The sequence below is a fragment of the Molothrus ater genome, chromosome 7 (genome assembly GCF_012460135.2).
Source record: "Molothrus ater isolate BHLD 08-10-18 breed brown headed cowbird chromosome 7, BPBGC_Mater_1.1, whole genome shotgun sequence".
NCBI lineage: Eukaryota > Metazoa > Chordata > Aves > Passeriformes > Icteridae > Molothrus > Molothrus ater.
In genome coordinates, this window is record NC_050484.2 from 16,537,141 (window position 1) to 16,560,801 (window position 23,661).

At 38.0% G+C, this 23,661-nt stretch overlaps 1 protein-coding gene across 3 annotated transcripts in view; it reads left to right on the plus strand.

Moving 5' to 3' along the window:
- Positions 1-1,083: 1,083 nt before the first annotated feature.
- Positions 1,084-23,661, plus strand: part of LNPK (lunapark, ER junction formation factor) — a 54,361-nt gene continuing 31,783 nt past the window's right edge. For 2 of the 3 annotated variants that reach the window (XR_004980519.2, XM_036386621.2), the window contains exons 1-8: positions 1,084-1,164; positions 5,011-5,092; positions 6,329-6,373; positions 7,551-7,738; positions 11,038-11,096; positions 14,321-14,361; positions 20,463-20,543; positions 20,630-20,681. Coding sequence is in view for 2 of the 3 variants with exons in the window: in XM_036386621.2 (XP_036242514.1) it covers positions 5,066-5,092; positions 6,329-6,373; positions 7,551-7,738; positions 11,038-11,096; positions 14,321-14,361; positions 20,463-20,543; positions 20,630-20,681 (493 nt within the window). In the remaining variant the exon portion in view is untranslated. The remainder of the gene's footprint in view (positions 1,165-5,010; positions 5,093-6,328; positions 6,374-7,550; positions 7,739-11,037; positions 11,097-14,320; positions 14,362-20,462; positions 20,544-20,629; positions 20,682-23,661) is intronic. The other variant, XM_036386622.2, reaches the window with a different exon arrangement.

A 23,661-nucleotide genomic window follows, 5' to 3' on the forward strand; every position in this document is an offset into this window, starting at 1 on the left:
AACCCATGAGCTGTCTGACTTTTCCCAGTCATCTTCCAGAGGGGGAAGGAGTATGAGGTTTACCTCCTGACCAGGGTCAACCTACCAGAGCTGGGAAAACCCCAACATTTATAGGCTGTATTATGATGCACTGTTACAATACAAGAATTTCAACAATGCAGAGTCAGCTGAAGATATACAGCTTTTGCATAGGAGTTTTTACTACAAAGCACTTTGGAAGGACTTTCTTTCACATTTATGTGCATGCACCTGTGTTAATGTAGTGGTAAAACTTCTGAAGAGGGCATGTCAGAAACACAGTGCAAACAGAGCAAGTATTTATTCACTGTTCCTGTGTCCTGTCGGCATGAAGCAAGGGATGGGCGCCAGCGATATAAGAAAGCTGATGGAAGTACAGCACCAAGGGAGAGGACATTGTGATTACAGTAATGGGATTTAAAGACATTCAGAGTTCAGCTTTTCTCCCAAGACACATGCCGACTGGAAGGAAGGGCTCGTTGAGAGCAGCCCTGTGCTGTGACCCTCAGGGGACTCTGCCCGCAGAGCACACCCGCAGCACGGTGGCTCTTTGTCAGCACCGCCTCCTTGGCTGAGCACCGGCGTCGGGAGGCCTGCAAACCTCCACATGACAGCTTGGCCCTCACACTCCTCCGGTTTTGCCTTAAAACACCTTTATTTTCTGTAACAGAGATCAGCGAGAGCCGCAGGAAGACGGTGAGCGCCTTCCGACACCGCCCGCCTGAACTTGGCTGGGCAGAGCCGCCCGGGACACCGCCCGGGCCAACGCCCGGGCCAACGCCCGGGCCGGGCCACGAAGCGCGGCAGGAGCGGCGCATCGTCATGTCACGGCCCGGTCGGGTACCATCCGGTACGGTCCGGAGCGGCACGGCCGGGTAAAATACGGCACTGTACGGCCGGGTCCGGTACTGTACGGAACGGAGCGGGAAGCGGAGCGCAGCAGCACCGCCCAGCAGCGCCGCCCGCCCCGAGCGCGGCCCGGCCCGGCCCGGCCCGGCCCCGCCCCGCTCCAGCGCGCCCCGCGGCAGCGAGGCGCTGATTGGCTGCCGCGGCCGCGCGGGGCCTGGTGGGAGCAGCGCCCGGGCGCCGCGCTCCTCCTGCGGCGGCGTTGGTGGCGGGCGGGATGCGCGGCCCGGCCCGCGGCAGGTACGCGATGGCGGGAGCTGCGCGGCCCGGCCCCGAGCGGCTCCGCGGTGGGACAGGGGCGCGGGGTGGTGGGTGAGGGGCGCCCGGCGCTCCCCATAGGAGCGCTCAGGTACCGGCCCCGGGGCACGAAGCGGAGCAGGGCGGCAGGTGCCCCTTCCCTCTCTCCCTCTCGCTCCGGGCAGCGGGGCGGGGCGGGCCGCGGTGCAGCCTCGGAGGGGGAAGCCCCTTGGCTGCGGGAAGGGCGGCGGGCGCCTGGGCGGAAGCGGGGAGCCGTGCGGCTGTGGCGGGCCGCGGGCCGGGGAGCCGGGGGCTCCGCTGACCTCTGGCAGCGGCCTCCGGGGAGCCGGGGGCTCCGCTGACCTCTGGCAGCGGCCTCCGGGGAGCCGGGGGCTCCGCTGACCTCTGGCAGCGGCCTCCCGGCCCGCCGGGCCCGCGCCGGCCGCCCCTCGCGCAGCCCGCTGGGGTTGGGTTTCAAAAAAGAGCGCCCGACCCACCCACTTCTCGCTCCGGCGCTGTGCAGTCTGTGTGGGAGCTAATTTGCGTTTTTAATTAAGGCTCTGCAAAGGATAGGAGTTTTGGGGGATGCTTCCAGACGGAAACAGCCGAAAATGAAGTTTGAATGGAAAAAAGTTTAGTATTTTGTTGTAACTGAGGCGTTCTAGGACAGGCTAGCAGTAGGTGGTGGGTGATGCTCCTGGTTTGGTTTTGCTCGTTTCCTTGTCCGCGGCGCTCAGCTGGAGAAACTTTTTATGGTCCCAGTGGAAGTTTCTGAGGTCAGTAAATTTTGAGCAAACTGTGAGCAGAACTAGAGATTCAATTTAAATTATAGAATTTGTTTTCTTTGTAGTGGTAAATATCTACAAAAACTTACAGAAATTGGAATGATTAAGTCTGCACAAAAGACCTATTTGAAAAGCATTGCCCATTCCTTATGGGGAGAGGTCTGTATGACTATGCAAGGCCTTGATTACAAATTTCCAACTTCCTTTTTTTTCTTGTAGTATGTCTTCTCTTGATGTTATTCAGTCTTGAATTTTAGCATGTCAGTTATTAAAATTTACTTGGGAGACCGAGTTTTTGGAGAACTTTTAACCTGTAAAACATTAACAAGCCTGAAGAAATTTGAGACTGACTTGATAAAAGTGTAATGAGATCATGAAGCTATTTTCTCCACCTGGGTGGATGGGCGTGGATGTCTTAGTGGATTTTTGCCTCATTCAAAGGAGAAGCTTTTTCTGCTCTGGTCTCTTAGTCTGGCACTTCTGCTTTTTAATAAATAACTTAAATGTTTTGGGAGTAGAGGACCTGCTATAAATATTTTTTGAGAGAGTCAGGTAATAAAATTGATAGTAGTGAGTTTTAAGCTTCTCTGTTCAGTGTTTTTAATGCTTCTTTTGTCAGTTTTGAGCCTAGGACATGTTGCAGTTATCTTACTTGTGTATTGCATCAGTGATAACGTGTGTGGAAATAAGTCCAGCTACTCTACTGCTTAGTCAGTGAAATGCACAGCTCTGTGCTACAGTGCAGTCTTCAGAAGGGAAAAGTCTTATGCAATAATTTGTTGTTTGGAGCATGGGAAGGAAGTAACTTGTAGATGATCTCTTGCCATGAAGAGTAGGATAGATATTAGTGGTAGTGGAGTGGCAGGTGAGGAGGAATGAGGAGAGCTTGAAGCAATCAAAGACAAATTGAAGACAATTAGTGTTGTCATGTCAAGAAGAAGAGAGGGGAAGAAGGAAAACATCTGAGGCACTCCATAGTAATCATAGAAAATTTTCCACCTCCTCACTGAGGATTCAGTGACTAAACTGTAAATGTGAATCTTGTGGCCCTAATCTCTAATACCTCTTTGGGGAAGGGTTTTGGTAGTATTGCAGACTTGCAGAGCAGCATCTGTGAAGCCTGTCATCATCACAGCTCCTGTCAAATCAGATGCATAGTGACACTTGTCGAACCTGTTTCTCTTCCAAGCTTACCAGATATTTAAAAAAGCCTTCTGTAGCAATAGCACTGTGAATGTGTTATTGCTATAAGTCAGAGTCACCAGTAGCCCGTGGATAATTTGTTCCCAAAAGATCCTCTAACACTTCCAGTGGAGAGGTTCTCAAACTATGTTTTGAAGGAAAATGGCACACACGAAGGCCATGTGAGCATCTCTGTGTCTCTCTGTGTCCACAACTGAGAGCCACCATTGCTCCTAAGGGCAGTGGCAATGCTAGGGAAACAAGCTAGATTTGAGAGCTTTGTGCTGGCTTTACAGGCTTCTCAATTGGCTATTTGACACAGTATCTTCATTGCAAAACAATGTAAAAGCTATCTGTGTCTGTAGAAATATCTGGGAAGAAAGTGTAGGCTCAGATCTACTGCAATACCCATCATGCAAAGGGTCGCCCGTGTCTGCAGTCACGGTTGTGTAAAATTCTTGGTGCTAGATTGTGTGTTTAAAAAAAAAGGACTGCTGTTTTACTGATATGAGTTGCTGCAGTAGTGATTATTTTGAGAATTTGTTAAGAGTCCAAGGGGTAATTGCTTTTTCTATATCTCAGCCTTTGGTGCTACTCATTTGGCAGCAGCAGAGCTAATTTGCCCATCTGTTCTAGCTTCATTCTCGTGGCATTTCTGATACGGATTTCCTTATCTTTAAGGGTTGGTTTCTGAAACTAGTAGGGCCTATAGTTCTGAAGTCCTTGGCTTTCTTGGAAGGTGGGGAGGTTACCAGACTACAGCAGTGTTTATGCTAGTGAGCAGTGCATATCCTGTACATATTAAATTGCTCTAGAGGCCTCAGACAATTTGAGAACAAATTTGGATTGAAATGTATCTTTCCATTTTTGACCAAAGGAAACTTAATAAGCAAGATAATGATCACTTATATTTCTGTCTAGCTAGATCACTGCTTTGTTTTAATAAGTGTTAGTGTTTCACTCCAGAATGAAAAAGGTTCGAGTCCTGGTTGGGATTGAGCATTAGTTTACTGTCAGGGTTGTTTTGAACTGGTTACTTTTTTGTTAAATAGGTAAAAAACTTGTATATTAAATGGATGGAGAGAAAGTCTGCCATCCTAAGGTTCAATTGATTCAACTATCTTCTAATGGGAAGTTGCTACAATTTTGTTTCTGGAGCTTAGACCCAGATCATCAAATTAGTGTTGTTCATTGGTTCCAGGCTTGTGTAGGGTGAGGTGAGCCTCTCTTGCCCCTTTGGAATTGTTTTAGAGTCATTTGATGTGCTGATGACTGGGTTGTGAGTTGTGCAGGGAAGACCTGTCAATGTAGTGCTTTAGTACAGCAAATGAAATCTTTGAAACTGGTTCTTTGAACTTAAAACTGAGCACACAGCATATTCTTGTTGGTGAGGGCATGAAAAAGAAATAGATTTATTTGAGAAATTTTCTCATGAACAGGATGAGATGTTAACAGGGTGTTAATGTTGAATGCCTAGAGTTGCAACTAAAAAGGAATACTGAGTTGTGTTTAGGGGCAGCAGAGGAAATAACTGGAGATCAGTATCTTAAAATAATTGCGCTCAATACTAAGTTTTTAAAATTGTTTTTCTGTTGGAGTATTTTGGTGGCTCTTTTTGCGGTTCATTTGTGCCTGTATTTTTGAGAACTCCCTGCTAGTTAAGTATTTCCAAAATAAAAATAACTTTGGCCACATCTGAGCTGATCAACTGACTTACAGGGTGGCTTGTGAATCAGAAAACTGAATGTAAAGATAGCACATAGGTAGATAGCTAGACAATGGCTTTAGACAATATTTTGATTTCTTAAAATGTTGGAATGAATTTGAGAATCTTTGATTATGTTGCTAGATTACTCCTAAGTGCTTAATGCTTTATTTCTAGCTGTGAATTCTTGTAGAAGATTGATAGCTCTGCCAACATTTGTCCACAATAGAAGATGGGTGGATTAATTTCAAGATGGAGGGTAAGTAACATTGTGTAACAATGTAATAACCTTTAGTCCAGAAGATGGGAGTATCTAGGACATGTTGACTATTAATGCTGAATGCTAGTGCTGAACTTTTCCTGTATGTCATTAAAAGTCCAGTAGTGAGAGATATCATGACCAAAAGTATTTTTTACTAAATCACTTAAGCTGTGAAACTCTGCTGTTGTCCTTCATTTCCTTTGCAGTACCAGTCTGGCACTGGCTTGATTAACTTAAAAAAATACAGTTTTAACTCTTTCTGTAAATCTAAATACTTTTGTTGTGCATCATTGGGATAGAAACTGCAGCATCTGTGACTTGACAGGTTGGTGACCTAGATAAAAATGGGTATGTGCAGAAACATTTCTGGCTGTTTTAACAAATGGTTTGGTAGTGGCTTACTCCTGTACAAGTCTGTCTTCCTATCTGCTTTTATTGGTTGTTGAGTGGTGTACTGATTTTATGAGGAAGAAGAGGCATGAGGTTTTTGACTACTCTCCTGGCAGGTGTGAGTTGCTTGAGTCTAGGTTTTCCTTTGCTTATTAGCAACTGACAGCAGTCTTCCCTACAAAACTCCATTAAAGGTGAAACTTCAGGTGGAGTGTCAGTTTTGTGTAATAGAAACTACTTTCAGGGTGATGCAATGTGAGCTATGGCTTTTCAATTTGTAGTGTGAAGGGTGGAGAAAGATTGTGGCTTGATAATTCTCAGAAATTAGGAAAGATTCCTAGAAGGTGGATTTCCAGGTGCTCCTATAGGGAATTTTACTGATGATGACAGCCCTTATTTGCAGGTGCTTTTGATTTATTTACACCATGTGTCCTTATATGGAATGAATAGTAGTAAAAAGCTGGAGTACTCAGATTAGGGCTTCCTCTCTATATTCTGTGTTTTGCCTATTTCTGCCACTCATCAATTCTTATCTTGTTTTGCTTTCCACCTACACATTCATTATTGCTGTAGAAGCATTATAGATTTTCATTTTTTGTGATGTAGGAGAGGAGCTTTCAGGTTAGAGTAATGCCAACTGTAAAAGAGTGATTTCTATTAGTCCTTTCTATTTGTCACACTAAAGTAGGAAAACTTCTTACCTTTATATAAAGTAGATAATTTATGAATTTATTAATGTATTATGAGTATGTCTTTTTGTTAGGAAACTGTTAATGTACAGTAATCCACAAAATACTGAGTTTTTTGAAGTGAGATTAATATCTTTGTTCTTTCCCTTGTAAGCAGGCAAAGCCTTCCACTGTAGAAGTATTAGAGAAAATAGATAAGGTATGTGTTTGCTTTTTAGTGTTTTGTTTGATTTTTTTTTTTTGTTTAGAAATATGTGTCCTTTTTGCTGGCCATGTATTTCTCTCACATTAGGTAAAATACTCTCATGAAATTTTAAATTATTTTGGTAATTATTCCAGTAGTAGAGATTCTGCACATCAGAGAAATTGTTATAATTTTTCCCGTTAGTGTTTACTCATTTAAAAAATACCAATACTGTATAATAGATAGTGAGAAGCTGCAGGGCAAGTATTTATTTAGAGAGCCTGAAATGGGAATGAATATGAAGCTGCCTTGATTACACAATTCAGTTATAACTAATTGTAAAAGTCCCATGTAAAGGAAAATGTCACTAATGCCAAGTTCCATTCATCGGGTTGATGAGAAAAGCTTCAATGTATGGTTTTATGTATAGCAGTTGCAACGGTAGTGGTAGTAAGGTCAGGGGCAGAATAACTGGATAGGTTGTTCTGTAATCAATTGTGATTTTTCACCAGCATTTGTGACAGATGTCTGTACTCTGTGGGGAAATTAACTGTTTTGAAATATACTGTTGATATTTTTGTTTTCCTTTTAATGAAGCTGTGAGTACTTCTGTTGTCACTTGAAATACAGTCAGAATGGTTAACATAGCAGAGCATTGCTCCATCACTTATTAATATACCATCATACAGATGTTCATGATTTCACTCTTTATGTGAGGAAAGTACTGAAAGGAAAACAAGTAGAATGGTGGAGAGGTTCCAGCAATTTGCCATGTTAGTAGAAAAGTGTCAGAGACATTTAACATTCCACAGGTACCTGATGAAAGCTTTAGAATGCTGAGTATGTTTAGTAGTGACTTATGTGATAGTAAAGACTGCCATGCATAAGATACTGGTATTTTTCACTTCTCCCAAATATACTAATGCATTACAAATGTGAAAAAGTGCTGATTTTTAACTTTTCTTAGCAATTGCTAGTAAGGTGCAAGTGGCCCATATCATAGCCTTATTATTATGGAGTATTTATGCTATGAAAGTTATCTATGGGCAAATATTGTAATTTATCAAAGAGCTGCTTGACTTTTCTAATCAAGTATCAGACTGATAGGGCTGATTTTAGCAAACATTTAAAGGCAGCTTAGTAAAACCTCTTACTAATTGCACTAATAAGGCTGAACCCTGTTTATTTGCAGGAAATACAGACATTAGAAGAATTTAGAGAAAAAAATCAGAGGCTACAGAAACTATGGGTTGGAAGGCTTCTTCTCTACTCTTCAGTTCTTTACCTTATTACTTGCTTAATTGTGTATTTGTGGTGTCTTCCTGATGAATGGACAGCAAGGCTGACAATGACACTTCCATTTTTTGCATTTCCATTGATGTAAGTAAATATGCCTTTTTTGTTTTCTAACTGCTGTCTCTTTGATAAAAGGAGATGGAAAATACATCTCAGCAGGGGTTTGGGTTTGCTTTGACAATCCTTGAGATGTCATAACTTGCTGAATTTTTTCTTCTAAAATAGATTCAAGTAGGTAGGCAGACACTTTCTTTGAGGGGAATGTCTCTCATGGGTCTGGGTTTAGTATAGAACTAGGTCTTATCATCAAAAGATAATAGCGTCTAAAGTTACTTGGCTTATCAAAATTATGCTGGGGCTAGAGAGCTGTGTCTGAACAGCTGTAAGGTAATGTAGTATATGCACAAGGGTTTTATTTTTACTCTGTTTCTTGGGTTTTATTTTTATTGCGATCTGAGAAGTAACATTACTATACAGAAATAACCAAAGGTATGTCATCTACATGTAAAATGTAGTGTATAAACCTGGGAAAAATACAAGAATGAATGGAGAACTACTTATGTGTTAGGTGACTTTTAACACAGAATGGACTTGAAAAGTTGTCACCCTAAGTGTGTTGAAAACTACTTTTACATAATTAGCTGTTTTTCTGGAAAATCACTGACTGTTTTCTTCAACAAGAAAATATACAGACGTCATTGTATGTGAACTGGAGAAAGTATTGCTACATATTTGTTCCACTGAGCTGATTGGCTGCTTCTCCTGATGAGTGGCTTTTGTTGTCTAAGAAATCCACTTTTCTAAAAGTAACAAAAAGGGCTCCCACCTCACTGAAACAGCTGCTTTGGAGCCTCCCCTTCCTCCAGACCATCAGGGAGGTGAGAGCAGCCTACTGAGCATCTTCCCTAACGATGGGGAGCACAGTGCATTTACTGATTTGCTGAAATGGTCATAAGTACTTCCATTTTTACAGCACCTTTGTATGAAGGCTTGGTTTGTACATGCCCTAGCTTTAGACTTGAGAGGCAAAGTCAGAGTAAATATTTGAGACTTTGCAAGTTTGATGAGCATAATGTAACGCATGGAAAACCCCCAAGGTAAAAATGGTGTTTGTATGTCTTACTGCATTATTTGTAATATACTGTTATATTGCTGTTGTGTACTCCTGTGGAGAAAATACATGGGCTGCAGGATCTTGACTGGAAAGGATTAATATAGAAATTAGAGCTCAAATTAATCTTTGGCAGCAATATGAATTAATTTTGTTCTTAAGGACAAGCATTTTAAAGTCTTTGTTGTTAGTGTGTGAGGCTTGTTCATGCTGATAGGAAAGGCTTGTAAAAGAGGAAGTATTACCAGCCCCCTTTCACATAGGTGTGTTAGAATTATTGTAGAAATGAAAGCTTTTATTATTGAAGATGATGGCTTCTTGTGCTGTGGTTTGAATTTACATGTTGGACTTTTATTCTATAGTTTGTCCAGTTCTGCTTATTTTTCTCAAGATGGCTCTCTGTAAAATTCTGATTTAGATGTCAGCTTACTAGCACTTAGAATCAGTCTTTTGTTCTCTTATGACTTGCAACTGTTTATCAGATTTTTTTTTCCCTTAAGCTATTCCCCTTCAGCTTTTTTTGGCAGATATGAATGGCAAGCAGCTGCCAGCTTGTCTTTGTTCTCGGTCAAGAGGTGACTCCATGCTGAATGCCTGGTGCCACCCAGTAATAGCTCTAGAGATTTTTCAGACCTAATCAAACTGGAGTATGTCTGCCTTTTCCAGCTTGCAGTCAGTCACCAACTTATTTCTGCCTTAGGTCAGTCCCTCAGGGTCTCAGCGAGTTACTGATGTTGGCAGAGCAAGTTAAGTTTTAGGAATAGAACTTCATTAATTTTAAATGTGTACTGAAAATACCCAAAAAGTTGAAGAAATACATTAGCATTTTAGAAGGGTGCTCTTCTTGAACTGATTTTTATTTGAATTAGTTTTAATTTGCATGTTCTGATTTCAAAGAAATATATTTTCTTTTTTTGTAAAATTGGCTGAAATGATCTGCTATTAAACTTAGATATCGGATTTTTTACAGAGAAAATGCTTTTTTATTTCATGATGTGTCTCTTACTTCATATTTAGAATACAGCTTTAGGTAGAAGACTGTTAAGCATACATTTAAAAAGAAATAATGCTTTTGCCCTTGTAACAAGGTATTTAAGGCAATTTAAATCCTCTAAACATTCATTTCTTCTGGTACTTTAGAAAGACACATTTTGTGTTGTGTAAGTGGATAAATCCACCTGTATCATTAGATCAGTTATTATAGCACACTTTTGAACATGGAATACTTAAACTTCTTTGTTTCTCTTACCTTGGATAGGCTGCTCTCAGATTCCAGGTGCCTCATCCAACTTGCCTGACTTGGGCTGTGTTGTTAATACTTGAAGACATTTGTAACTGGGCAACTATTGGATAAATACAGAAGATGTTATGAATTAAGTCATTATGAAAACTCTTAAAGCCTTTTGACTGCTTTCTTATCATACTTTTAGCTAGATAACTTTTCTAGGCTTTAAGATTGTTGTTTTTTTCTTGTTTTTTCTTAAATTGAACATTGCTAATTTAGGCTCTATTATGTAATTGTCATTAGGAGGGTTTTGGATGCTTGGAGTGGCTTGGTGTATGAGGTTTGCCACTTGGCTTAGACTGAATAACTTACCAGGAAAAGTGTCAGCTTAATATTAGAAGCAATTCTAAGCTTTTAAACAAATGAAGTCCTGATTGCAAAGAGACCTTTCAAATGTAAAATGGTCATAGATCAGTTTAACTTCATCTTGACATAAACTGCTCCAGCTAAGTCAGCTGAAACCCTACAGAAACTGAGTAGACTGGGGTTTCTCTAATATCACCAGGACTCAGGTCAGTTAATTCTGCTTGGGAGAGCATTTGTACAATAGCTCTATCACATGGTTTTCATTGGTATTAGAATTCTTCTCACAAATCTCTTGGGCCTTAATTTTGGGTCTGAACTGGTAAGTTTCTTTTTTTGGATAAAATGCATTATTAATCTATCAAATAAGAAGTGATGACTAAGTAATTTTCAGCTGAACATTTTTTAGCAAGTGATGATATTGCTGCTGCTGCCTTAGTATTTCTGCCTTAAGTAACAGTTAATTTCAATTGAAAAGATGCTTTTATTTAGAGCAATATTGATAGCTTGTTGACAAGGTGCTAATTTATTTTTTACTTTTTTATATGAATAGTGTTTGAAGGTTTCTGTCTGTTGTATTTGTGAAATAAATCTCATCTGCTATATGTTGTTTGCTAAATGACTTCAGAAATGGTTACTGTAATATATTTTAATTAATATAATTCTTCTTTTTTTTTCCTAAAGAATCTGGTGTATAAGAACTCTGCTCATTTTTTTCTTTTCCAAACGGACAGAAAGAAATAGTAAGTACTTTTTTCTTGTGTTTTATTTATTTATTTTTAAATATGCAGCTAGTTGAGGCTGATGCTTGCTTGATGTGATGATGTAAATGCTTTTGATAATTTGGCTTCCAGGAGGACAAGAGTAGCCTTTTAGTTGATACTGAAATTAGTAGTATTAGCTAAACTTTTTTCTACCACATAGTTCATGAAAGAGCAGGAAGCAAACTGCTTAATCTTTCACTTCACTTATAAAATGGTGCTAACTTTCTCCTGTCTTTGCATGTGTCAAATGTGTAATGGAATAAAATGATGTAAAAGTAGGATCAAGGGGAAAGGAGTATAAACAGCAGTAGTAGTAGTTCCCTTGATACTTGCATCTCACAAGTATTCCAGCAGTCATCTGTTATCCTTATGCAAAAGGGAAGAGATTTATAGCAGATGTGTCTAATTTATTTGTCAGGATATCTTTTTCTCCCAAGTTCTCCAAAGCATACTTATGTTTTCCTGAGTGGGAAAGGTATAAGTGGGTGTTTTTCTGCTTTTTTGAGAGCTAAGGAAAATTGGAAGTCGTGTAACAAAACCGAGAAGTAATGGAGGTTTTCAAATATATATAAAAAGTTGTTAAATTTTGCATTAGAATGAATCTGCATGCTATTTAAAAACAGCATCTGTGGCACTTGTCTGCAGTAGTTAGAATTCATTTGAGACTTTCCTTGAAAGCAGTCCAGCCTGTAACAATATCTCATGGTGATGTGAGCAATAATACAGGCAAACCTCAGTGTTGCACTGTGTTTTATGACTTGCAGAGCAGCATGATGTATTTAATTTGTGACAGCTTACAAGTTAAACATCACTTTTAGAATTTTTCTTAAACCGAATGTTTGCATTTGATATGCAAGCGCAGAACATACATTTTTATGTAGAAATAAAATTGTCTGTATATTCTGTGGTGCTGTGTGATTCATTTCTAAGGTGAAATGAATGATTTGCATTTCATGGCTGAATAAGAAAAAAATATATTTTTCTACTTTGCTTAAATGTCTTTATTGCTGTTTTGAGCATACAGGCAAGTCTGGTGCTTTTGTTGAACCTGTGTTTAAAGGGTTTAGTAGATGATAGAACATGCCAAAAGGGATTATTCCTGTGTGGTTCCAGAGACTGGATGAAAATGAAGTGTTTTACCTCAGAGATAAAAGTCCTATATTTGAAAAGAAAAATCGAATGTAGGATTGAAGCAGTAAAGCAGGAGAAAGCATAGCTGAGAGAGCATACTATCAACCAAGTTGTTCAAAACCAAATTTTTATTCTGGGATAAGTTAGTATAACATACTGAGACACTGGAGGTGGTTATTTGATACAATAAAGCTCTGTGCTGGATAATCAGTATACACCAGATTTGGGAATGATGCTGTGAATGAAGAAAGTTTGTAGCTAGACTCCAGGGAAAGTGATGCAGAGAGATGATGGAGTTTCAGTTTTTAGGACTGGTCAGGCAAACAACTGTTAAAGATTTGGGCTGATCTGTCCCAAAGCTGGAGAAAATAAATGAGGTATATTGCAGGTTTTCACTTCTCTAGTATGAATTTTTTTTTTTCCTGTAGGTTTAATTAAGATGAGATAGGTTGGTTTCTTGAGAGTACTTTGCAGTAATTGCCATTTGGCCGTGTTTAAGGGGCAGGTGTTTCTTGAGGTTCTTCTTGAATACAGGAGGTGAAGTGATCAGAAAGAAACACCCACACTTGAAACTGATGGCATTGCTTTGTGGAAGGCTGTGCTTGAGATGTTCTAGGCATTTCTGTACCAAAAGCACTTGCAGTTTCTTGAGTAACCATTGATAGCTGGCTGTACTCTGCTGCTTATTTGGTTTCATGATACCACACTGCATTGCAATACATTATTTTTTAAGCTAATAATCTGTGTGGGGCAACAGGTGAGGTTGTGTTCTATTACAAATGTAACATTTGGTGAAAAGAGGTACCTTAGTAATTTGCAGATGCACACTTTCTGGAATTGTCCATCTTCTGTGGTCCATCCCAGGATTAAATATTGTCTTTTTCCATGTCCTATAAACAAATGGGGATGGTTATAGTTACCCTTTTATTGTATAAATAATAATCTTTCAAATATGTGCATGCCAGTTTTAGTATTTTGCACATTTAATGAAGAGGTATATTTGATCAAAATGGATTTCTACATTCTGGAAAAGTTCAAGTAATTATTTTTTTCCCTTAATTTTAAGTTACAGTATTCCTGAAGTAACTTTGAATGGTATGGAATGAGTATTTATAAATAGTAAAAATACAAAAAAAAAGTGTGTTTAGTTTGGTTGGGTTTGTGTCTTGTAGTTTTGTGAACCTTTTTCTGTCTTTAAAAATGGGTAAGAATAGGTATATTTTTACAGCAAGCTGCCAGTGTTCAGTAGAGCTGAGAAAGGGTAAAAAGTTGTACAGTTTATTGTTAAAATCTCTTGCTGTGAACAGAGGTAGTAGGCAGCTAATTTGTTGAGAGAGTATCTTCTGCATTAGGTGATGGTTTATTACAGTGAGTTTTCTGTGAGTGTCAAGCTCCAAACATTGACTTTCAGGAAAATCCCACATGGATTTGGCCTTTCTTCTTTCTCTTCCTCTTATAGAGGTTAGCTGTTGTGCCTACCTGTTTCAGCAGTCTCTTAACATTTAGTAGAAAAATGACCTTCTGGTAGCTGTTCTTACAAAACTAGGGCTTTGCTGTAGTCTGAGAATATAGAAAGGAGGAAATAGATTGAGCTTTGAAGCTTGGAATTGACCTGGCATTTGAAACTAGCATGTGTTAAGAGGTTTATGTGAAATACTGAAGCCAGTAAATCTGGTACTCAGATATGCTAATTCTTAGACCTCAAGCTTTTCTCTGTGTTTTGAGTCATGAGATTAAATGTATTTGGTCCATTGTTGTACCAGTTTTAATGTAGGTCAAAGCAGGGCACTGGCTAGAATTGGTTTGCTTAATGAGGAAATGGTACATAAAATTTTTTAATAGTTATAACTGTAAAGTGATAACAGTGGGCTATAATTTATAAGCAGTTTCAGCATTTTAAGTGATTTATTTTCACATAAGAACTCTAGTTATTTTGTACCAAGTTTACTGATGTTCAGAGTTGGTACTGGTCAATGCATAATTTTTCCTGATATCTCAAGGTGAAATCAATGTTTGGAGTGTGCTGAAATTAATTTATATTTGAAAATTAATGTATAATGTCTTTCTTTTAGATGATGCACTGGAAGATTTAAAATCCCAAAAGAAAAAAATAGTAAGTAAAACTCCAAGAAAAAATGGCTACTCTGGTTCACTACAAATGGTGTATGCCAGATATTTGCACCAAACTTGATCAACAGTTAATCTCAGTAAGAAAAATTTAGGATGGACAAGATTGCAAGTCTTGGATGACTTGCCCTCTTTGTGAAGTTTGTGGCACTGAAAGCTGTTTCCTCTCTGTTTATTGCTCCATAAGGAAGCTTGTTGAGAGATGAAGTTGTTTTCTTACATGTTTGGCTTCACCTGCCTTGGAAGGCAAAACTTCAAAACAGCCACAACCCAAACACTCTCTGCTCCCCAACCCTACCTTGCCAAAGCAATTCCTCCTCCCTCCAGAAATGCCAAAAATTCTATTATGAGGCTTTGTTATTAATGAGTTTCCCAAAGTGTTCACCTCATACCTTCTGGATTTTGCCATGGTAGCTAAATTAATAAAAAAAACAGAACAAAGGTACCAAAAATGAGTTGGGTGAGTCTGGTATTATGTCATGATCTATGTTTTATCACTTTTAAAGTGTAGATGTAAAAAAGATAACCTGTAACCTAATTATGACATTAACCTTTGGTAAAGAGGATTTGCTGATATTTAAATGGAAGTGTTCTTTGCTTGTAGTGGTGCTACAAAGGGGTTTGAGAGACTTAAATTTTCTAGGGAGGAAAGACATGGGCATGACAACAATGTTAAGTTTATGAAAACTGCTTAACTGAAATCTGTTTATATTCCCAATTAACATAGTCATTTGGTAGCCTTAAAGGAAAAGTTCTTGAAGCAGAAAAACCACAGTGGAGAACAAAAGAGTTTTTGGCATCTTAAATGTAAGGTCTTCATTTCAGTTTAAGTTTAGTTTTTTGTAATCGTGAAAATCTTTTTTTATAGAACAACTAGTAATACTGAATGTTTATGTGTGAGAAGCAATTAGGACAAAAGCCATTGAATAAAAGATTAGTCAGGAAAAACCTAAATGTGTATTTTGCATGTGCAAAACCTCGAAACAACATACTGTAGAAGAACCAGGATGAAACACTGCACAATACAAAAATGAAACAACTGCATAAATACTTCATAGACAAGAAGGAAATTGTAGTGTAACCATGGAGAATTTAAGTCTGGAAGTATAAATTGGCATGAGTATATATGCAAGTCAAGCTTTAATCATTAAAGACAAACTTCTAAATAGGATGAGTGAATCTGAGTTCTGGGAAGTCCAATAATGTGTAAGTCAGCTATTTTTTAGAGTCTGTGATTATCACATGATCTTGTGGGTGCCTTGCTCCTAGCAAGGAACCAGAAACAGAGGACTTCTGCAGCCTCTTGAATCAGTACAGCGTTGGTATTTTTTACTCAGAAGGTGGACTCAGGAGCTTCATCATAATTTAAGATATTCAATTAAGCATTAAAATTAGATAATTATACATGAAATAGAACATGTTGAAATGAGCTGGAAGGGGATGCACGTAAGAAGACAGAATATAATTAGTGTTTTAGATAAAAACACTGAATCAATTGCATTCTGTAAAATTTCATTTTGGTAATACTCAGATTTTATTTTGTTTTGTTTGATTAACTTTCTTAGGAGTGTCTTTGGCTAATTTTTACTAAAACAAAAATCAAGTGAAATAATGGGGAGAGAGAGGATTCTTTTTTCTTGTTGAATTATGTTTTGTTGGTGAGTTTGCAAATAGGATTAGTTACTAAGAAATTTACATTGTGGTTCTCAAAGTATTTAGGATAAGTAAATTATGTGTTTCCTGTTTATTTCTAATGCAAATTGTTGTCTAGGCACTGAGCCTGCTGCAACATCTGTGCTTTTTCACTTTGTTGCAGCTTAGCTACCTAATTGCTGGATAAATCTTACATTGAAGACAATTGTCCTTTTGAAAAATGTTACAGTAGACTTGTGTTTTACAGTTATGTGGCCCACCTTTTCCCTGCAGACATTACTTGTGTGCTGAAAGGAGATAAGGTGGTTACAGGGCTTACCTGTAAATGGTGTAAGCTCCTTATCTGCTATAATGCCCTGGTGTATTTGCAGTGACTGCTCAGTAGAAATTAATTTCTGTCTAACTTATCTTCTGGCTTTGGTGACATAGTCATATGTATTCTCATGTGGGTAAAATACTTGATAAATACAGATACTTCATCTGGAAATTGCCATTAGTATTGTCTATCCTGTACTTTGACTCAAAGTTTGTGTAATACTTACTTCTCACAGAACTGACTATGCTGGTTTTTTCCTAGTGAATACTTTAAAGCTTGTTCAGTTATTAACTGGGGGTAGGGATGGAGTTAATCAGCTGTAATTAAGGCACTACTTCAAGATACAACTTTGTTTCCCTCCTCGATCATAAGGAGGGATGCTGTGGTTGTGTTCGTGACTGTTTGGCTGTGATTTTGGCCTCAGAGTTTCTCAGTTAATGAGGATGTCAGCCCTTAAGCCTGAGCATGGGTAGATGAGCAAGTTCAGAGGGTTAAGCATATTAAAGCAAGGGCACAGGACATGTATTAAGCTGATATAACTGGGAATTAGTGGGGAGTTTACCTGGAACAGCAGTCTTAAAGATGGGATAATTCTTAGCCTGAGGACAAAGTTGTGAAGCTAGTATAATAATTTCCATGCTAATTTTAGAATTAAACTTTGCTGAAGCTTGCTCAGCTACTCTGAATACTAGGCTAAGTGTAATATTAGACTTTGACAGACTTCCAAGCCATTTCAGGTAAGAGTTTAGAAATTGCATCTGTTAATCTAGGAAAAAATACCCAGCTATTCTGATTTCAAGGGTGTCTTGGAGTTATGTTAGTAATGGGAAGAATTGCAGCATATGAGTTCTGTTACTCAGATTAATTACTCTTTAATCAACTTTGTCTTCAGCGCTGACTTCTAGGTGTAGACAACCATTGATATTTTGATAACTTTAGTATGTGATAAAAGCTCTGCTAGGAGTTGGTTCTTGTATAAGCCCAGTTTTGTCTAACTGGTAAATTCTAGAGTACGGAAAATATGCAACTGGAAACTCAAAATACAGTTTAAAATCGTGTTTACTGACAAAGGGGTCAGTTACCATGGTGGTTTTAATGTTGGCATGGATCTGTTCAGAGAATACTTAATTACTGTGACTTAAATGATTACTTTCAATTTAATGAAACTTTTGCTACATGTACTGGTATATTTTAAATGGTAGACTGAATGAGTTTCATGGCTTTGTGTGAATATTAAGAAAGACCTTTTCGTAGTTGGAGGTAAATAATTCTCAATTTATGAACTCACATAGTAGTATGGTGAATAAGAGTGGTTTGCCCATGCTAGTACTCAAGTCTTTGGTTACTTCTTGCCTTTACAAGAAGCTAAAAATACGTTACTCATACTATTCAATTTAAGCAGCTGATGTCATTCCCACAGGAATTCTGTTTGGTTGCCTGTTGGGAAGGAGTTCATCCATACAATTGTTCATAGGAAGAGAACGTTGGTACCATGCTTCTTTAGTAATATCTGATTAATTCCATGAAAAAATCATGCTTAGGCTGTTACTATCTTTCTTAGAGAGTTCACTCGTGATTTGAGTTGCTCAGCATTATAATTTCATTGATAAGGATAGACTATGAGTTAGCCCTTGGCAGAAAGTAGAAAATGATTTTGTAGGAGAAGTTTTGGATCACAGAGAAGACTTTATTATGGAAAAAGAGTAAGGTGTTGAGCAATTTGCTGTGTTAGTGCTCAGCATCAAGTTAACCATTCCAAGATTATGCTTCAGGATGGTGAATGTTCCAGAAGTCAGTGTCTTGGTTTGTGTTCTTAAATGAGCTTCCTGTGTTGGCACAAAAGCCAGTTTTCTCTGCTATGCAAGCACAGAAGTAGTATTTAAATTTTACACAAGCTCTTACTTTCTTGTGGTACTTACACTGATTTGCTCACAGTAAGAAAACTTGGTCCTTTTTGATTCTTTATTTGGTATTGTCAGCCAAATTTCAATTTACTTTAGAAAAGTATACTCTATAAGTGAAAGCATGAGAAATGTGAGTATGCCTGTAGAAATCCTGACAATTTCTATATATTTTCAATAAATTTGTAAAGAGTCAGTTATGATACTGAATTCTTGTTCAAATTTAGCTTTACTAGAATTTTAAAGCTATATATGAATTTCAAAATATGAAGAGTAACTAGTTGAATTATCCAAAAACAATGTAATGTGGGGGATAACTTCAACATCTGAATCTTGTGGTGAGAATTGAATTGTGTTTCAAAATAATGTTACTATTTTTGCAAAACTTATGTATCCACAAATAGCTACTATACTATCTAATACTCCTGTGGCAAGAAGTGCTTTAGATAAAGAAAGTGTCAAGTGATGGTGGAGCATTCTCCTTTTTCTCTCCCCTAAAGGTCACTTTGTCCTGCAGAAAGTTATTACTCATTTTTCTTTTTGGCTATACAGAGAATAGCATACATTTTATGTTCATTGATGTGAGGTGAATTGGGTTTTTAAAATTTTGATTTGGCAGACAAATACTAGCACTGACTGTTAAAGCTTCCCCATTTTGCAGCTTCACCTCACTAGCCTTACCCCTTTGTATAAAAGTCTGTCTTACAGTTTTTACTTCTATAAGCAATAAATACTTTGTTTTTCCTATTAGGTCATTAATTCTGCTCTTATTGCACTGTGTGGCATTTGTTTTACGAAGTTAGTGGGTTAACTCCAAAGTGCTGCTGAAATACAAGTCTAGGAAATTGATTTTCACTTCCTTCTTCACTCCCTTTTGTTTCAACAGTCCTTAATTAACAGCCTGGATAGTATTCCTTGCCTCAAACTTCAAGAAATGTGTGGAGGAGTGAGTGTTAAATGAATACACAGTAGCCATTAAATGGAGTGAATTTTTATTTAGCTTCTCAGGTCTATTTGTAATCCTGAGGTCTGTCTAAATGCAAAACTCCTGCACAGTCTGTGTATGCACAATGGCTGAAACTTTTAGTTTCTCACTAGCTAAATAATGGCATAAAATTCATGTTAACCTGCACCATTTGTTATTTTAGCAGTGATAAATGAGTTTGAGAGAATTTAATTTTTTGACCACTGACCTTTTCAGTTTTGCAGTTTATGCCAACAGCAAACTTCAGAACAAATAAAGTCTCCACTTTTAGCTGAACATGGCCATTAGTCAGCATATCTAGGAAGAAAGGTCTGCTTAAGATACTGTAAAATGTATTATAATTTCTATCCATGTTAGGTATTTGTCATAACTTCAGCTATCTCAGTTTCATAGTTAAGCTGCTTCTGATGTTGGCTGTTAACCACTAAAATGATACTTTACTAGTGATTACTTTTTTTAATTAAGCCCATGTATTAGCTATAAAGCCACTTGAGTGCATTGTAAATAAAACGCTGTAATAATGAAGTGCTTTAATTGCATTCCCTAAAGTATGCATAGTTCTCAGTAAATTTTTTTATTTAAATTCTTAACGTGTTCCTTTTTTCTGAAAAGCAGTTTGAATTGCTGTAAAGATGTAGATGCAGCCTTTAAAGTCATTTGAGCAAATTCCATGGCTGTTCTCTAGTTAGTGAGTTTTCACAGCATTTGCAGCAAGCTAATTGCTTCTGCTAATAAATAATCTAAAATCGATGCTGACAGCAGTTAATTGGCACAGGGACTTTATTCTGTAAAGCACTTGGCTAACGACCTTCCTTAAATTAATAGCATTAAGTGCTATGAGGAAATAAATCTAAGGAATTGCCTGTCATTTGCTTGTCATGTCTAATAACTTCCAATAATGATGGCTGATAGATTTTTGCACATTCCATTATTGAAGTTGGTGCTTGTAATTATTCTCCTCATTATATGTAAACAATTAGCAATATTTGGTGTTTCCTTGCAATAAAGCTGTTAAGTACAAGTAGTCCATTAGAGTTTGGAAACTATTTTTGAAAGCAGAATTTATTTTCCATTGAATACAGCAAATCCTCAGGTATCTGAAAATGCTACTGGTTCATGGATGAGCTTTGCCTTTTGGTAACATTGATTAGATGCTTGTAAATGGGAGGTTATGGTGGGGGGAAATACTTTGAAAAATTATCTATTGATGTGTGGAACCTTTCTGGTTTTAGCTTGAGGAAGTAATGGAAAAGGAAACCTACAAGAATGCCAAACTAATCCTTGAAAGGTTTGATCCAGAATCAAGTGCAAAGGTGAGTCTTGTTATTGATACTGATGTAATATGAAAGGTACTGTGGAGCTGAGCATTCAGATAATGTTATTTATCATTAATTGGCAGGAGACTGAACTACCATCTGCTGCAACATCTGCAACCCCAAGACCTGGACAAGGTAATAGCCCTGTAAAATGGGTGCTCTTTAGCATAGATACTCATCTTTCACAGCAATTTCTAGTCTAGAAGTCTGTCTATGATAAAATTTGTAGATCAATTGACCTTTATTTAGGGTTAATAGACTGTTCATTAGGCTATGCCCATTACTGTTCTGTATTTTTCAGGCAAGGGATCTATTACTAAAGCCTGATGTTCTAGACAGCAGGATGTTTAATGCTGCTTGATGTTAAAGCTAAGAGAAAATTAACTTCTTGTGGCATACTTGCAACTTTTCTAGAATACTAAGGTGTGTTCAACTCCTATGTAATGTTCATTGACTTAGCTTTTCAATTGTGTTTCTATTTATGGCTAGTTAGACCTTTCCTGATGCAGTGCTTAAGCTACATCTATTTGGTTGCCAGAGAGGAATAAGAAGCTGGTGCATAATTCAACTACTTTCTGGTTGCAAAGAATGGACAGTTCTTTGCTTGTTTACATTGTTCCATTTAAAGGTGCCATTGAATAAAATAAAATAGAAAAACTTGAATGTGTTTCAAGGAAGCCTTGTTTCTAGGTTGCCCACACAAGTTTGTCACACATAGTAGAATGCTTACATTAAAAATGTGGTATTTTTGCAAACATTTATGCAGACAGACAACTGTTAATTTTTGTTAAGGTTGAGTGTAGTATGCTGTAGTTAAACTGAAAATGCTTGTATGAGCACAGTATAAGGGCTGCCTGGTACTCTAATATTGAGGATTGCACGCTTTAAGACCAATCTTTGTCATTAACTTGCTGTTATAACCTGAAAGGGCTGATGCTCAAAATAAACTGCAGAATGTGATATGCATAGTTTTTCATAAAATACAGATTGCTTTAGAATTTAGTATTAGAATTGTCAACTTTGTGTTTAACTCTTGTGGGTTACCAAAATTCTATTTTTCCCATTTTTCACTCAAAGTACTTGTTTGGTTCAGTGCAGAGCACCTGGATTTACCAACAAAGGTGTTTATAAGCTGCATCATCAAATCCTCTGTTTTGTTCTTCTTGCTTAGCTTCAAATTGCCATGAAAATATTTTAAAACTATCCTTACTTGTTGACATTGACAGTGAACAGTTGCAGTGCAGTACCTCAATAGTGAAGCTTTAATCTCTTCTGTTGTCTTAGACACAACAGTTTTTTTCAAGTTTGCTCAAGTTACCTGTCTTTCCCATGCTCCATTTCTGCAGCATTCATAGTTTTGTTCAGGCTGAAGGGCCATTCTGACACCCTGTTCCTTTCTCTCCCTTGATACAGCTCGTGGGTGGTTGCCAAGAGTTTTCTACTATACCTGTAATGTGTAGATAGTCTGTTTTTGGCTCTTTTTAAATTCTGTAAAAATTCATCCTTCTTGAGCTATGTTAGAAATCACTCCAGTAGTCCAGTAGTAGAGTGACAGATCTGTTTGCAGAAGGCAAGTAACATTGACCAGGGGATGAAACTGCCTGGAAATGCGTTTCTATATAGAAATCTACAGATAATTAGCTGTAAATTAAACAGTGATCAGTCTTTAGTCACTCTGGCTTTATGAAGAGATAGCAGCACCAGTTTTGAAACTCTTAGGAGGTACATGACTGATCTCTTCCCCTCTACCCAGGCTGTGTAAGGAGCAGTGGTGAGAAGTGAGTTGGTCAGTGTCTGTTAATTAGTCTTGTGCATGTTTGGGTTTCCAAAGTGTAGTGCCCCTGCTTTTGATCCAGTCAGACAAAAGCAGATCAGCTGCATCCAGCCTATACTGTGTTGTGTTGATTGTGTCTTGACTGTTAATAAAGGGCTGGGAGGGAGAGGTTCTGGGAGAATTAGGGTTGTTTCTGAGAGCCAGTCACTGTAGACTGTGGTCTAGGTCAATAGGTGTGGTATGAACAGATATGTGAAAAACAGTTGTGCCTGAGGAGTTTGCCCGCACTATCTGTGCTTAGAACTTTTTATTTAGAGCTAGCTCTAAATTAGTCTCATGGGCTTGGTGGAAGAAATCTTTTAGTACAGTTTCATTTGCAAAGAGTGCTCTCTGGGACTGTCATGGTATGAACCAATAACCTCTAAGTGGGGACACAACTGAGAAAATGTACAATTCTCTTTCAAACAGATTGAACTTTTCGGGGTGCATGGACATTCTTGCTTGATCCTGAATAGAAGTGTAGTTTAACTTTGAAAGGATTTTGGAAAATAAATTTTGTAAATTGTCATGGCTTATGGTTGGATTTTATGATCTTAAAGGTCTTTTCCAACCTAAGTGATTCTATGAGTCAATGTAAATTTGTTCATATGCAGCACAATTTTATTTTAATTTGTCTGATCTGTTCTCTAACACATTGAATTTGGAATTGGTGCAGCTTTTTATCCCCATTTAAGTAGTTAGTCAGACTATTGTAGTTTGGAGGTGTGTTATAGTTCAAGAGGGACAAGCTGTGCTTGCCTTTGGCTTGTGAAATTATGGAGACTTAATTTCCAAATAAAGTTTACTTACCAGATAATTCTTCTTATATGCAGTAATTATTTCAGTTTTTAGCTATCAAAAACCCTACTAGCTTATTGCTGTTCACACTAAATATCTGCCAAAAATGAATATTAGTTTCTGTTCTGTGCTGTATATAACTTACTGTAACTAGATGACACCTTTATGTGGTTGTGGCATAATTTGGTGTATGTAGTATGTGGTAGAATTAGAGTGGTTTGAAATAATAAAATACCTGTTAGTAAGTTAATATTAAAGCTTCTCTGATCTTCTCTTTGCATGCTTTGGACACAAGCTAGCCAAGCAGCAGAGCTCATTTTCTTGAGCTCTGTAATAGAGTCTTTTTGAAAAGATGATAAACAGTAACTGATACATAATCAAGTTGGACAATGTTGTATATGAGGCAGCTGATGAAAGGTTAGTTTGTTTGTATGGTTTTTACTTACTGGTTGAAATGAGTAAGCTTGCACATCATACTAATTGGTCCAAAGGTTTAATCAGTGT